The sequence below is a fragment of the Taudactylus pleione genome, unplaced genomic scaffold (genome assembly GCF_031769625.1).
Source record: "Taudactylus pleione unplaced genomic scaffold, aTauple2 ptg000015l, whole genome shotgun sequence".
Classification (NCBI taxonomy): domain Eukaryota; kingdom Metazoa; phylum Chordata; class Amphibia; order Anura; family Myobatrachidae; genus Taudactylus; species Taudactylus pleione.
Window position 1 is genome coordinate 32,024,314 of NW_028284417.1, and position 14,484 is coordinate 32,038,797.

At 42.7% G+C, this 14,484-nt stretch overlaps 1 protein-coding gene across 2 annotated transcripts in view; it reads left to right on the forward strand.

Annotated features, from left to right (window-relative positions):
• Positions 1–14,484, forward strand: part of KLHL32 (kelch like family member 32) — a 228,100-nt gene that overhangs the window by 161,888 nt on the left and 51,728 nt on the right. For both annotated transcript variants that reach the window (XM_088472157.1, XM_088472167.1), the window contains one exon: positions 133–859. In XM_088472157.1, coding sequence (XP_088328283.1) covers positions 133–859 — 727 coding nt within the window. The remainder of the gene's footprint in view (positions 1–132; positions 860–14,484) is intronic.

The following is a 14,484-nucleotide window of genomic DNA, read 5'->3' on the forward strand; positions in this document are numbered from 1 at the left end:
TATAATCCCTTTCAATAACACTGAATATATCAGAACAGTTTAAACTAATGTGGTTCTTCAATCTGCATATTTTTATGTAAAAAAATCTCTCTTAATACAAGTATTTAAAACTAAACTGTTCATTTATTTCAGTTGGCTTTGAGGTGGCTGGAGCATAATTGTCGTTATCAATACGTAGATGAACTGCTGCAGTACGTACGTTTTGGCCTCATGGATACAAATACACTTCACACTTTCGTCCTTTCTCATTCTTTGATCCAAACCAGTGGTACAGCTACGGCGCTTATAAATGAAGCCTTGGAATACCACCAAAGTATCTATGCACAGCCGGTATGGCAGACCATACGGACAAAACCACGCTTCCAGTCCCACACACTCTACATTGTAGGAGGAAAAAAGCGGGAGATCTGCAAAGTGCGGGAACTGAGATATTTTAATCCTGTGGATCAGGACAATGTTCATATAGCAGGAATAGCAAACTGGAGTGAGTTGAGCCCCATGCCAGTCGGTAGAAGTCACCACTGTGTTGCCATTATGGGTGACTTTTTATTTGCCGCAGGAGGGGAAGCTGAGCATGCCACAGGACGCACATGTGCAGTGAGGACAGCATGTCGATATGATCCTCGAAGCAATACTTGGTTAGAAATTGCTCCAATGAAAAATTGTCGGGAGCATTTTGTGCTCGGAGCACTGAACAATTGCCTTTATGCAGTAGGTGGCAGGAATGAACTGCGACAAGTGTTACCATCTGTAGAACGCTACTGTCCAAAGAAAAACAAGTGGACTTTTGTACAGTCTTTTGACAGATCTCTTTCATGTCATGCTGGATGTGTTGCTGATGACCTTCTCTGGATATCAGGTCAGTGAGAATTACAGCATAATACTGTTCATCGTGTTCTTTATGTACAATGTGCACACATATATAAAAGAGAGAATGTTGTTCACCACTTCCATCAACAACAGATGGGTCACTCTGCAACTTCAAATGGTTGGAGTGCTGCTGGGTAAATGGAACATTTTATGCATTTGAGTCTCGCCTGCACTGAAACATTTGAATAAAGATCTTTCTTTTCCTTTTTAATTATGCTTACTAATATACTCTACATCCACATTGCAATTTTGTTTTCATCAGATTTCTTTAATTCTTCCCACTCATCCACATGATCTTTTTTTTTGCTAATGTAATATTGCATCTGCTCTCCAACTTGTCTTGGCTAGGCCTTGTGCGCTTGCTCTAGTGTCCACCACTAGTTACACTTCTGTTTTATACTAGGGCCCCGATTCAGAGGTGCACAAAAAGTGGTGCTACGTATTTTCCGCAAATACATCTGCATCTTTATACTAATGCCGCAACTGATTCTGGGCCTGATTCAGAGCCGGACGCTCTTTCAGAGCGCTCGCTCTGAATCAGTGCCCTCACTCTCTTTTTATAGAGCGGCCTCCTGGCCAGCTCGCATAGCTGTGGGTGACCACCCACAGCTATAGCGAGCAGCCAAAAAGTTGGTCGCGATGGGCAAGACCATCGCGACCATCAGGCTTGTGACGAGACCCTTGTGGTAGGGTCTCGTCTGCCGCAAGCCCTGGAGTGCTTTTGGCTCTATCAGAGCCAAAAGCACTCCCACTTGTGATGTCAGTGGGGACGGCCCCAGACGGTAGGCGTTCCCATGGGAACACCTCCATCTGGTCAGCCACGTCCCCGGCACGCCCACCAAAAGGGGCATGCTGTCACTCACCATCGACAGCAAGCCCCCTTTGTAGCGAGACCCATAGCGACGGCTTGCCTGTCGCTATCCGGGTCTCGCGCATGCACACGACGGAGCCGGGTCCGTCGTGCGCATGCGCACTGGCCCAACATCGACCTGCTTGTGAGCGCTCTGCGCTCGCGAGCGGGTCTGAATCAGGCCCTCTGAGCCTACTGAGATGCCTACTGACTATGGTCTATTCTGTTGCTGTGCATACTAAAGGTTATTCACTACACGACTAATGAACGACTGAATGAAAACGACATTGTAATCATTCATCATACTGTGCAGTGGATATTGTGCCCACACTGAACGATATGTCGTTCAGTGCAGGCAACCTCCCTCATCCCCGAACAGGCACAATCTGACGATATCGTCAGGTTGGGCAGTATGTTCAGGCAATGACAGATGCCAACAACGACCAGCGGGAGTGCTCATCGCTGGTTGTTGCCGGCATATTCACAATTAATGAACAATTTTGTTATCGTTCAATCGTCCATTTGTATTGTGTAGTGGATATGCGCCTTATGATGCACTATTGTCGCACAACCGAAGCTTGCTCCAGCCTTATAGCAGGTGCATCTTCTCCATATGAACATGGCATCCTGTGTGTGCTACAAAAGACATAGGCCCTCATTCAGACCCACTCGCAAGCGGGCGCACGTACGTTAGGCGTACATACAAAATTATTTAAATTCAATGGCTCGCTCGTATTTTCGTTCGCATCTAAAATTCCTCCCTAAACTCAGGCGACCCCTCCTCTAACTAACGAGCGTGCGAAATAGCGAGCGTACATCCCCGAAATGGCTTGAAGGGAACGCACGCACAAGTGAACCCGGAAGTGGCCTTGTCAGATGTCGATTACCTGCTCCTTTATTCTGCCTACCTCCCTCAATCGTATCATGCCAATCAATGTATCAATTAGCTTAATTGTTTTTTTTTTTTCAACACAATGCAAGAAACTTTACTCTTGTCCGTGTTTGTGTTTACCCGCAGAATACGTACGGGTGGAACATTCGCTTTTATTGTTCAAAAAACATGTGAACCACAATTAAACAATTGTTCTATTGCTGTGGATCCCCGCATATTTCCCGGGGTTCATTTCTTTATTTAAATTTGCAAACGCATGTCACTGCATCAAGCCTATCATAACTCTCCAGAGATTTCTGGCCCTGTTGAACACATGACTCATACACTAACCAATAAAATTGCTCCTGTTAATTTCCAAAATACATTAGCCAATCAGAAATATTTTGCACACTTTATCAAAAATGTTTTGTATGAAAAACTCCATTGCCATCATGAGAGCCTCCGCATTCACCAGGCGCGAGCTGCTGGTGCTTACGGAGGTGATGGATCGCCGTATCACCAGCCAGCCTCCACCCATCACCAACCAGCAGAAGCGCTCCGCGTATGCGGAGGCACGGTCCCGCCTGCGGTCCTTAGGTTCACGCCGCAACATCGAGCAGCTGGAGCGCAGGTGGTCAGACCTGCAACGGCGAACGCCCCGCTTGCTGGCATGCTTTCGCATGCAGATACTGGAAAGTAAGTGTTATGTATTGTGGTTTTCATGTTTGTGTTTGTGGGGCAAACTGCGTGTGCATGTTTTCCTGTCTGTCCTATTTATTATTTGTCCTCATATCTGCGTGTGCATGTTTTCGTGTCTGTCCTATTTATTATTTGTCCTCATATCTGCGTGTGCATGTTTTCCCTCTATTTCTGTTTTTTTCATTCTACTCCTATTTGCATGTTTTTTGTTGGTGGTTTTTCGTTTTTTATTTGGGCCCCGGATTTGGCCAGAAACTAACCTCAATTTGTTTGACATATTTTAGGTTGACAGCCAAGACTACGCCGTCACCGTCCGGCCAGACGGCGTTCCCGCCCACTATCCCCAACCCCCAGCCAACACTCCACCCCAAATATTTCCCCTATACCCCACTCCTCCCCAGCCTTCCCAGACCCTCTCCCGGAACTGTCGGGCCTCATTCCCCTCCGTCCCACTTCCCCCTCTCCTCCACCCATCCCTCTTCCAATTACCCCCTCCCCGGAGTCCGTCATTACCCCTCCCCGTTCTTTGGGGAATGAAGGCTCCTCCGAGGACGAACATGGAGGGACTTCCGGAGCTCCCGTTTTGGCTCCCGGTATGTTTTTCTTTCGCATTTTTTTTAAGCACAAACTGTTTGTATGTAATCATGTGTCGTGCCTTTATTCGTGATTTTTGGGTTTACTTTTGGTGATTTAGCAGTTTGCCTTTACCTCTTCCTGCTGGTTTCAACATACACATATCACACCTGTGGGAATTTGTACATAGGCCTTGTATTTTTGGCAGCACCCCCTTTTTGTTTTGGTTTTTTTTTTTTAGGTTTAGGAGTGATTTTGTTGTGTATTTTTTTTTTAATGTGGCTTCCCTATTGTTTTATTAATCCACACACTTTTCTCACCCACAGAGGAACAGAGACGTCGGCAAGAGGTGGTCGAATGTGTTGGCCAGATGCGCCAACATGTCATTGGCGTTCTTGTGGGCCTTCACCGGCTGTCTGGCATCCTTCGCCAGTAGTTTTTTTTGTTTTTTTTCGTTTTCTAAATAAATTGTTGATTTTGAATATACGTTCTGGCTCATTCTTTTTTTCAAAAACAAAAAAAAATTTCCCTGACATAAGTTGACTGTTCCTGCAAGGATTTCCCTTTTTTAAAAGTTAGATTGTGTTTTGTATTTGTATGTAAAACAGCCACAAGAAACACAGAACAGTAACAATGTCATTTCCCTTTTTGGGTGTAGTGTCAATTAGATATTTCTACATTTTACAGGTTCCTAGTTGGTGTGCAAGCTGCTTAGGCCAATCTTCCAAATCCAAAGGTTTGAACAGGCTTCCTTTTGGTGTGGGTTGGGAACCTGAAAACATATTTCAGTTTACATCAACTGGTGTCAGTACTGGATTACCCCTTAGTCAAATGTAAGGTGTGTTAACCTGGTTACACTTGCTGTTAACGTCCAAAAAAAGGAAGACCATTTCACTCTCCAAACATTTATTCACAACATAAATGAGAAATCAAAGTGGTCACTCCCTCAAAAAAAAACACAGTGATAAACTCAAATACAACACATACAAATAAAAAATTTAAATTACAAAAACAATCAAGAACTGGTTGACGAAGGACCATGCCAACATGATTCCACAAACATGGCGTTGCGATATGGGTTCCAGAATATATGCCCCAAATCACTAGATCCAGGTTTGGTAAGGGTAGCAGGAAGTAGTGAGCGTTGGAGTGCCAAAGATTATGTGAACAAACAGAAGATGGTGAAAAAAATACAAATAAATTAGATGTTCGCAAACAAACACAAACACATTAGGTATAAACACTGTAGTTTTGGTCAAACTTACCTAAAAAATCTGGCCACCACATCATCGCGTATGGCCCCCCCACATACTGACCTCCGACCAACCTCGGGGGGGCCATCCTCAGGTAAGGCATCCTCTGGCTGCATTGGGACACCACTCCTTATGGCGATGTTGTGAAATATCCCACACAGGACCACAATTTTCAACACCATATCCGGCAAATACATGAGCTCGCCACCAGAGCGGTGGAGGCATCTGAATCGGCCTTTTAAAAGGCCGATACAGCGCTCCACCACTTGCCTGGTGGCTGTAAGTGCGGAATTATACTCACTTTGTGGGCCTGGTGTGGGAGCCAAATAAGGAGTGAGCAGCCAGGACATGCAAGGGTATCCACTGTCTCCTGTGAAAAATAAGAGACAACATCAGGAACACTGTGTATCAAGCTTAACATTGTTATGTACTAAAGGTCTCCACTTACCCAGAAGCCACGCATCACCAGCTTGTAGGTTGGTTAATTTCTGCCATATCCCTGATTGCCGGATGACGAAGGAGTCATGTGCACTTCCTGGTAATTTAGCATTCAGGGACAGGATCTGGAGGGAGGCATCACATACCACCATTACATTCAGGGAGTGATAGTGTTTCCTGTTTCTAAATATTGCCTCCAGCCGTGCTGGAGGCTGAAGTGGTATGTGAGTACCATCCACAACCCCTATGATGTGTGGGAAGCCAGCTATTTGGTAAAAATTGGCCTTGGCCACACTAAGGGCACCCATATCCAAAGGCATTTGAATAAAATGATGGAGGTGCTTGAAAAGTGCCTCCATCACTGCCCTCAGGATCTGGGAAAAGGATGATTGGGAGATGCCCGCCACTATTCCCACCGTTGTTTGAAACGATCCTGAGGCACAGAAATGTAACACCGCCATAAATTGCGTCAGTGGTGGTATTGCTGTTGGACTGTCAATTTGCCGCTCAAGATCACTTTCTATTAATGAGAGAGTGTCTATGATAATTTTGGGAGGTAGACGGTAGCGTCTTAAAACCTCATCATCGGGCATTCCAAAAAGGGTGACACGTGTTCGAAATATCTGGGGCCTTGCATGCCTACGATGCCTACGCCTGGGATGAGATTGAGGTTGGTCGGCTTCCGGGAGCATGGCCAGAACAATCCGCCCCAGATCAACCTGAAATTCAAAGATTTCAAAGTAAGGCTTTTGACCCACCCCAAAACTATATTAAAACAACTTAGCTTGATGATACCATCCATTGCTGCTTACATGCCGGGGTATTGTCATGATACGTCCAAACTGAAAATAAACACCAAAATTACTTGACACATTTCACTCTGTGCATTTTTGTTTATAAATTTTGTGCTAGACCAAAGTTAAAATATGCCAAACACCCATTTAGCAAAACCGCAAAGCGACATTTAACACAGTACATCAAAACGGGTCGAAATGTTGGCTCAAAAAGCGAAAGATAAGCCACCAAAAAGTTAGAATGATTATTAAGCTGTTTAAAATGCGCTAATTAGTTCGCTAATACAAGTCACAAGAGTAACTACTAAAAATGCGCAAATTAGTTCGCTAATACAAGTCACAAGAGTAACTACTAAAAATGCGCTAATTAGTTCGCTAATACAAGTCACAAGAGTAACTACTAAAAATGCGCAAATTAGTTCGCTAATACAAGTCACAAGAGTAACTACTAAAAATGCGCTAATTAGTTCGCTAATACAAGTCACAAGAGTAACTACTAAAAATGCGCAAATTAGTTCGCTAATACAAGTCACAAGAGTAACTACTAAAAATGCGCTAATTAGTTCGCTAATACAAGATAAAAAAATGGACTTACCAAGAGCAAATATCTAAGATTCAAAATCAAAAGGTCTTTGGGGTCGAAAATAAACAAAATCTAAAATAGAAGAAATTATGGATCCAAAAATTACAAAATATACGAAACACAATGAAACAACAATTGAACAAAAGTTAGACTTCACAAAACTTACCAAATCAAGAAACGAGGTCCCAAAAATATAAACCAACAAAGATAACGGAAATAAAAAACGCAAATCTAACCAACAAACGAATCTCCAACCACCAACTCCTTTCTACGCAATCAATAAACTCCAGCCAAGATAACCTCCAACAATCCAAAAACGCCACCTCGACTTGAGACACACCAAGCCATAAATAGTGTTTAGCTTCCCGCACAAATTAAGGAGGGATCATAGGGCCGCACAATCAATGATGCGGCCGCAAAATAAGGACGCATGTATAAATACGTCACAAAAACACATTCAAATTCTGGTGTATTTCTTGTTTGGACCTCAGACATGGCGACAGACCAGGGAAAAATTGCCCAAGAGTCAGGCGGTAAGTCTTTCATGCATTTTCTATCAATGATTAATTTGAAACATAAGATTAGGCAAGTTGTGATTTTGTGAATTCTGTAAATTTACACAAATAGGTGAGGAGGATGACATGGAAGAGGCTGCTGGGCCCAGTATTCCGGCCAAAGCGGCCAAAAAAAAAAGGCAGCCACATTTCACAAGAAAGGAGATGGAGGTTTTGATCCAGAAGTGTGTGGACATCCTGCCACAGGCAGACAGGAATATGAGTCTAAGCCAGAAGTGGAGAATGTGGGAAGAGGTAGCCGTTGCTGTCAATAGGGTGGGTGATTATGTCCGTCTAGCCCGGGATGTCAAACGGCGGTAAGTAAACCCTTGCCCCCCCTAAAAACAAACCCCATTTTAAACCAAAGGATAATGGCTTCCATTTTTTCCCACAGATGGGGCGACTTCAAATATCGCCTAAAGCAAAAACTCGCGGACAGGGCTAGGCATGCAAGGGGGACAGGTGGGGGTCCCACCCCTGTGTCATTGGAGTTGACGGATTTAGAAGAGCTGGCACAGGGGTGTGTGCAGCCTGTGGAGGTGTTTGGCGTGTCCAACATGGATACGGACATGCCAGACTTTGCGGCTCCTCATGTTGGCCCAGGTAAGTATTGTGATGTAACCAACTCTGAAATGCTATTGTGCCAATATGTAGATTCTAATGTGACTCTTTTCTCATTTTTCCAACAGAGACACAGGCGGATGAGTCTGCTCCAGAGGGAAGCCTTGGCCGCAGAATTTCTGCTGGCTCTGCAGGGGAGGAACCAGTACATCCGGCTGAAGACCCTGCAGAAGCCAGTCCAGGGCGTGCCCCCTCGCAGGCAGTGGGCCTCCTCACAGAACTCAATTTAAAATCGGATTTCCATACGGAGATTCTGCAGAGGATGGACGCCAGTCTGATACGGGTGGCTGAGGCCCTGGAGCAAAATGCAGCGGCCAACGTGACCATTGGTCAGGCCCTGGCGGAAAATACCAGGGCCAACATCCGCATCGCCGATGCCCTGGAGCAGCTCGCTCGCCAGCACATGGTGGAGCCGACCTCCCTTCCTGCCGGAACATCAGGATCCTCCACCTCTGGCACAACATCAGCCAATCCACCAAATGTGCCTAGCCCTGTGCCTAGTCCAGAGGCCACAACATCTGCCTCTGGACAGGCCAGCCCGATGGCATCCCGGACCCGGTCTGGCGCCCACCCTCCCCCATCCAAACGGGCGAAAAAACGGTGACAGCAATGGCGACTTTTCCCACACTCCTTCTGTGCTTGGCTCATATTCCTTTCTGGTCAAAACTTCCCTCTCCTTTCTTGTGAAATGTTTTTAATTAATTTTTGTACGTTTATGTTAGCAGTTATTGATTATTTATTTTTGTTAAAAAGTATCTTTGCCAGAAAAAAAGAAAACAAAATATTATGCCAATTGGTTTGTGTTTAAACAATAAATTTCTGATAAAAATCTGACATTGTATTGTGACATTATTGTACAAATGGGTTACATTTAATCCTGGCCCTAAAGGCAAAAACTGACACAAAAAACCATTTCATTTTTTTTAAAAAAAGGCCTCTTGAAGGAACGTTTAAAAAAATCACATAACGATGCAAATTCCACAGTAAAAAAAAAAAGGGGAGCTAATTAAAACATGATGACATTATTGTCACAATAGGCTATAAACAACAAATTGAGGCCAAAAAAAACCCCAAAAAATGTACGCCAATTGATTGTGTAATCCTGACATTAGCAGGTATGATTTCCACCTGCGTACGGTTTTGTGCTATCCCAAAAAACTGCTTTCCAAACACATACCAAGCCGGTTTTCAATACAACACTAATTGCTTTTGTGACCACCCGCGATTAATCGCTGCAACATCATGGAGTCCCGGGACGGAGGAGAAGGCCATCGCCAATGTGGTCGAGAAATCCAGACCCTAAACTGTGCGAGCATTTTGAAGGGAAAGAGGATGTTTCAGTGACGTATGTGACGGTCCGAAAACATTTGATGTTCGCATCTGCTAATGTATGTACGCCCCAAAAACGCCTCGCCACGCCTGCGTTTTTCCATCTCCACCCCCGTCAACACCCAAAAACGCCCTGTTCTGTCAATCACATTTGACATGTCACTTCCTGTACGCTATTTTAGGAACGAGAGAAAAAAAGCTCGCAATCTGCCGTACGCACATGCGCAGTGTAACACCGACGCATGCGTGGTTAGTCAACATCGGAACGCAACGAGCGTACTGTTGGTAACGTGCGGCTCTGAATGAGGGCCATAGTCACCGTCAGTAACACGCCTGCAACACCCCAAAATCTATCTAACCACCCCCGTTACCTCCCAGGAATGCCCGTTGAAATCTAGAGCTATTGCGTCCAAATTTGCTCTGCATATCCCGGCGGTAACCATCAGTGCGCATATGCGGTGCACCTGGGACGCATGCGCAGACTGATCACATTGGTCACTTGCATCCGATTTCGGTACTGTGTGCACCTCTGAATCAGGCCCTAGAACTCTTTTTACACAACTGTGCTATTGTTATGCTGAGCGTGTGACAGGCAGGGTTATTAAGATTATAAATCAGTTATTTAATTTATTATACAGTAGTATATGCACTGTTAGGGGTTATCCCTCATGCCCTTACTGGTAGTTTATGGTTGACTTTGGTCTAAGAATAGGAAATGCAGGAAAAAGTTTTTTAAAAAATCATCAATCAATCAGCTTCCTGTAAAAAAAGATTTATTTCTCTCTAGAATAAAAATGAATATTGTAAAACATGTTTGAATTATACATTTTCCGTCAGTCAGAAAAGTAGCATCAGTGTTTGAAGAGAGTTTAAAAGAAGAAAGATTGTCGTGACCACCTGCTTCAATAGAGTTATACATCATTTATGGGAATTTAACACCTGATAACTGTAGTCTAAACATTACAGTTTATTTCATACAGAGACATTATTAAACCATCCAGACATATTTCTTTTTATTGCGGAGCAGCTCATACCTGTAATTTCTAACTCAAGTTGAATAACCACTGGCATCACGACACTCTTTATAGAAAAATTACCAAGTTTTTCAAATGATTGCTCACTGGACAGTGCTGGTATTCTGAAAAAATATTGGTATTTATCATTGAAACTTTCTGTTCACCTTTCCGTTGGCTTTCACTTTCAGTCTTTTGAGAGATTCAGATTTTCTGAAGCCCATGAAATACTTTAAATAGCATTTTAAGGATAAAATACAATACAGCTAATTCAAGTTTTCTGGCAGTATATATTTTAAATTTCATCTGCTCCACTTCAAAGTTAGGAGAAAAGTTGTTTTTGAAAACTGATGCTCATGTAAGATGGCATATTTAATGCCAGCTGTATCTATAGAATGCTCAGAAGATGCAGATTATCCCCCTGGGGAGGCAGATCAAAACTGCCAATCAATAAAATATACTTATTAGGGGAAACCACAGAATGTGTGCAAGTGCTTTGATTGCAGGGGACAGTGTAGCAGCATGGGGTACCATAACCTAAGAGCAGGCAAATCAGCCTGATGACTTTCAAAGCAAAGAAAATCGCTGTAGGCAAGGGTACTCCACACTAGGAAAAAATTACAACACATATAGACTTAATAATTCCATATCTATTTTTGTGTCATCAAATCTGTATGCAAATCCCCTGCATCTCATTTCAGAAGATTAATCTAAAAGTGAGAGGAGAGGTATGTGAAGTGCATATAATTATCAAGGACCTCCAACGTGGTAGAGAAGTACGATATTCCGGAATACACTTTCTCTTCTCTTCTCTTCTCTCTTTTTTTTTTACTTAGACAATTTCTCATTTTTCTTTTTTTGGAGGAAAGGAACAAATAATCTACAACTATTGCTGTAATAGATTAAGCTAAAAAGTGCTAATATAATATAGATAACAATTAGAACAGATTACTAATCAATGTAATGAGAAGTGGTGTCATTCTATTTAATGTGATACAAGTTTTTTGAGTTTTTAATGTTATTGAGCCATGCAGGGATTGATTTACTATTCCACTTGTGGAATAACAATTGTCAGCATACACAGACATTAAGGGCCCACTGGCACTTGTAGTCTGCCTGTAAAGAAAATATTAAAATAAATACAGGACAAGGATACAGAGTATCATGTCCTTTTTGTTCCATGTAGGCATTCACGGCTTCTTTGCTAAAAAACAAACCGAGCGGACTGGCCCTGTACAGAGCTGCAACAAAATGACAGGTTACTCACAGACATAGAAATGAATGGGAAAGCGCTGATTCGTTGAGAGCGTGGGAGTGGCGCTTGCGGAGATAGCTGGAGTTCACTTGTGATAATTACCATGTATTCAGGGCAAGGGTTGTTTAAGAGAGGAGAAGGTTCATGCGCTAGCTCCCTGAGGGCCCCCTTCTCTTTGGCAGTGCAGTAGACTCTGGCTTTGTACATGTGCAAATCTCTAGGACACAGGTTCTCAAACTCGGTCCTCAGGACCCCAAACAGTGCATGTTTTCCATGTCTCTTCACAGAATTACAAGTGAAATAATTAGCTCTACCAGTGGATCTTTTAAAATGTGTCAGTGAGTAATGAATACACCTGTGCACCTGCTGGGTGACCTGCAAAGTGTGAACTGTGTGGGGTCCTGAGGACCGTTTGAGAACCACTGCTCTAGGAAAATGTCAACCATGCCATTTATCCATTGATTTCTGCTGCTCTGTAACGCCAGTCATCATGGGACTCCGGAGAAGTCAGTATAATATACAGCCATGGCCAAAAGTTTTGATAATGACACAAGTATTGGTTTTCGCAATGTTTGCTGCTTCAGTTTTTTTCAGTTATTCCAGCATGAATTCTGACAAACTCTAAGCATTGATTAGGCAAGAATTGACGGCCATCAGTCAGTATGTGGCCCAGAAGTTAATTGACAGCATGCCAGGGCGAATTGCAGGGGTCTTGAAAAAGAAGGGTCAACACTGCAAATATTGACTCTTTGCATAAACTTAATGTAATTGTCAAAAAAGCCTTTGACACTTATGAAATGCTTGTAATTTTACTTCAGTATACCATAGTAACATCTGACAAAAAGGTCTAAAAACACTGAAGCAGCAAACTTTGTGAAAACCAATACTTGTGTCATTCTCAAAACTTTTGCCCATGGCTGTATGAGTGCAGGTGGTGTGGTGTAGGCACGTGGACTATACTTACAGTATATACTGTACTAATGTTGATCAGCACTCAGGTAATATATACGTTTTCTAAAGTCGGCTGCATGAAAAAGGAGTCCCACTGTCAAAGCATTGCTATAAATATGAGAAAGTCAATGCAGCGCTCACTTCAGATGTTGCTTTCTTGTCTGTGAGTCCCCCTACTCACTATAGTTCAGATACCAAATAAAAGATCCAAATACCGTCCCACTGAATCTTCAATCTTCCTCCAATGGTGTAATGATAAAGTACAACATAGTATGAGTGTCACACTTCAATTTTATCATTCCCTTTGCTTGTATAGTCACAAATCCATAATTCTATGGCATGATCCCCATCCAAGTCTACTTGTATACTGTACAGAATTGATCCACTTGAATTTACAGATGTGTCCTAATACATCTTACTCCTTGCTGGTTTAACAGCCCTTCCAGTGGCGTGACTCGGTAGTGCTGAGCATCTTTTTGTGCAACGTTTTATCACAGAAATGTGGGTTGGTATTGTTGTTTACTCACCCATCCAAGATCTTCTGTGCTGGTCTTTCTCTCTGTCTTTCAGCTGTCATGTGACTGGGAGTATATGGCCCAGTGGGGACGAATCACACTATGTGTTCTTTAAATGGTATTCCCAATGCGTTTCATACCATAAATGTGAGTTTTTCAAGAGTGTAAGCTGATTTACACATTGCCAGGGGCTTAACACTGTACAGTACCTGTTACAGCAGTCACCAGTGTTCATATTCCCAATACTTCCGGGTTACACCGTCCACGCATTTGCACTCAGCCACCTCTAGAGTCCATTTCTGAGACCATGATAATGTGTTGTACTGCGCATGCATGGCCAGGGAACCGCAGACACAGAAGCCCAAAGCATCTTTTGCACAGTTTACTAACAGGAGTAGTTATTCTGATGTAATTTAGCATACCTCCCAACTCTGTGCACATGCGCACGACATCTGTTCACCCGTTGCTCTGCTATAAAGAGTAGCGGTGACATTGTTTTGCCCCAAACACTACGACCCATGGGTGGGATGGCGGGACAGTGCCTGAATAGCAGGACAGTTGTGAGGTATGATTTAGTTGTATAACATGTCTCATATATGGCGGCAGACATTTTGTTGTGGATGTTTACATTATTAATGACTGAAACCATAATATAGATCCATTTTCACTGGTAATGAGCTAATCATTTTGTGCCAGTTATGTTCCCATGTTATGCATTAATTATAATATTAATAGACACAGATAAACATTTCTGATGATATCCTAGACATAGCGAATCATTAAGACATATGCAAATTACTGTGAAGGGACATTTTTTGTTATATTCTGATTTGTGCCATATTACTAATTATGAAAATATAATTAGCGATAGAAACACAATGAAATAGCTGATAAAATCACTTGTAGTATAATATATATATATTAGGGATGTGCAGGCTCAGATAGGTTCGAGTTTCCACGCCTAGTTCGGATTTTTCCCTCCAAAAAAACGGAACTCAGAAAGAGGCAAAACGTCATCTTGCATGGACAAACATCATCATTCTTGGACTTTGTCCAGGAATGATGATGTTTGTCCATGCAAGATGACGTTTTGCCTCTTTCGGAGTTCCGTTTTTTTGGAGGGAAAAATCCGAACTCGGTGTGCAAACTCGAACCTATCCAAGCCTGCACATCCCTAATATATATATATATATATATATATATATATATATATATATATAATCTTGAACCAGTGGTTGATATCCAGTAAATTGATATTAGTTCCATTTAACCCTCATTCTGTGGTTCGACAAATAACATCAAATATGTATATAAT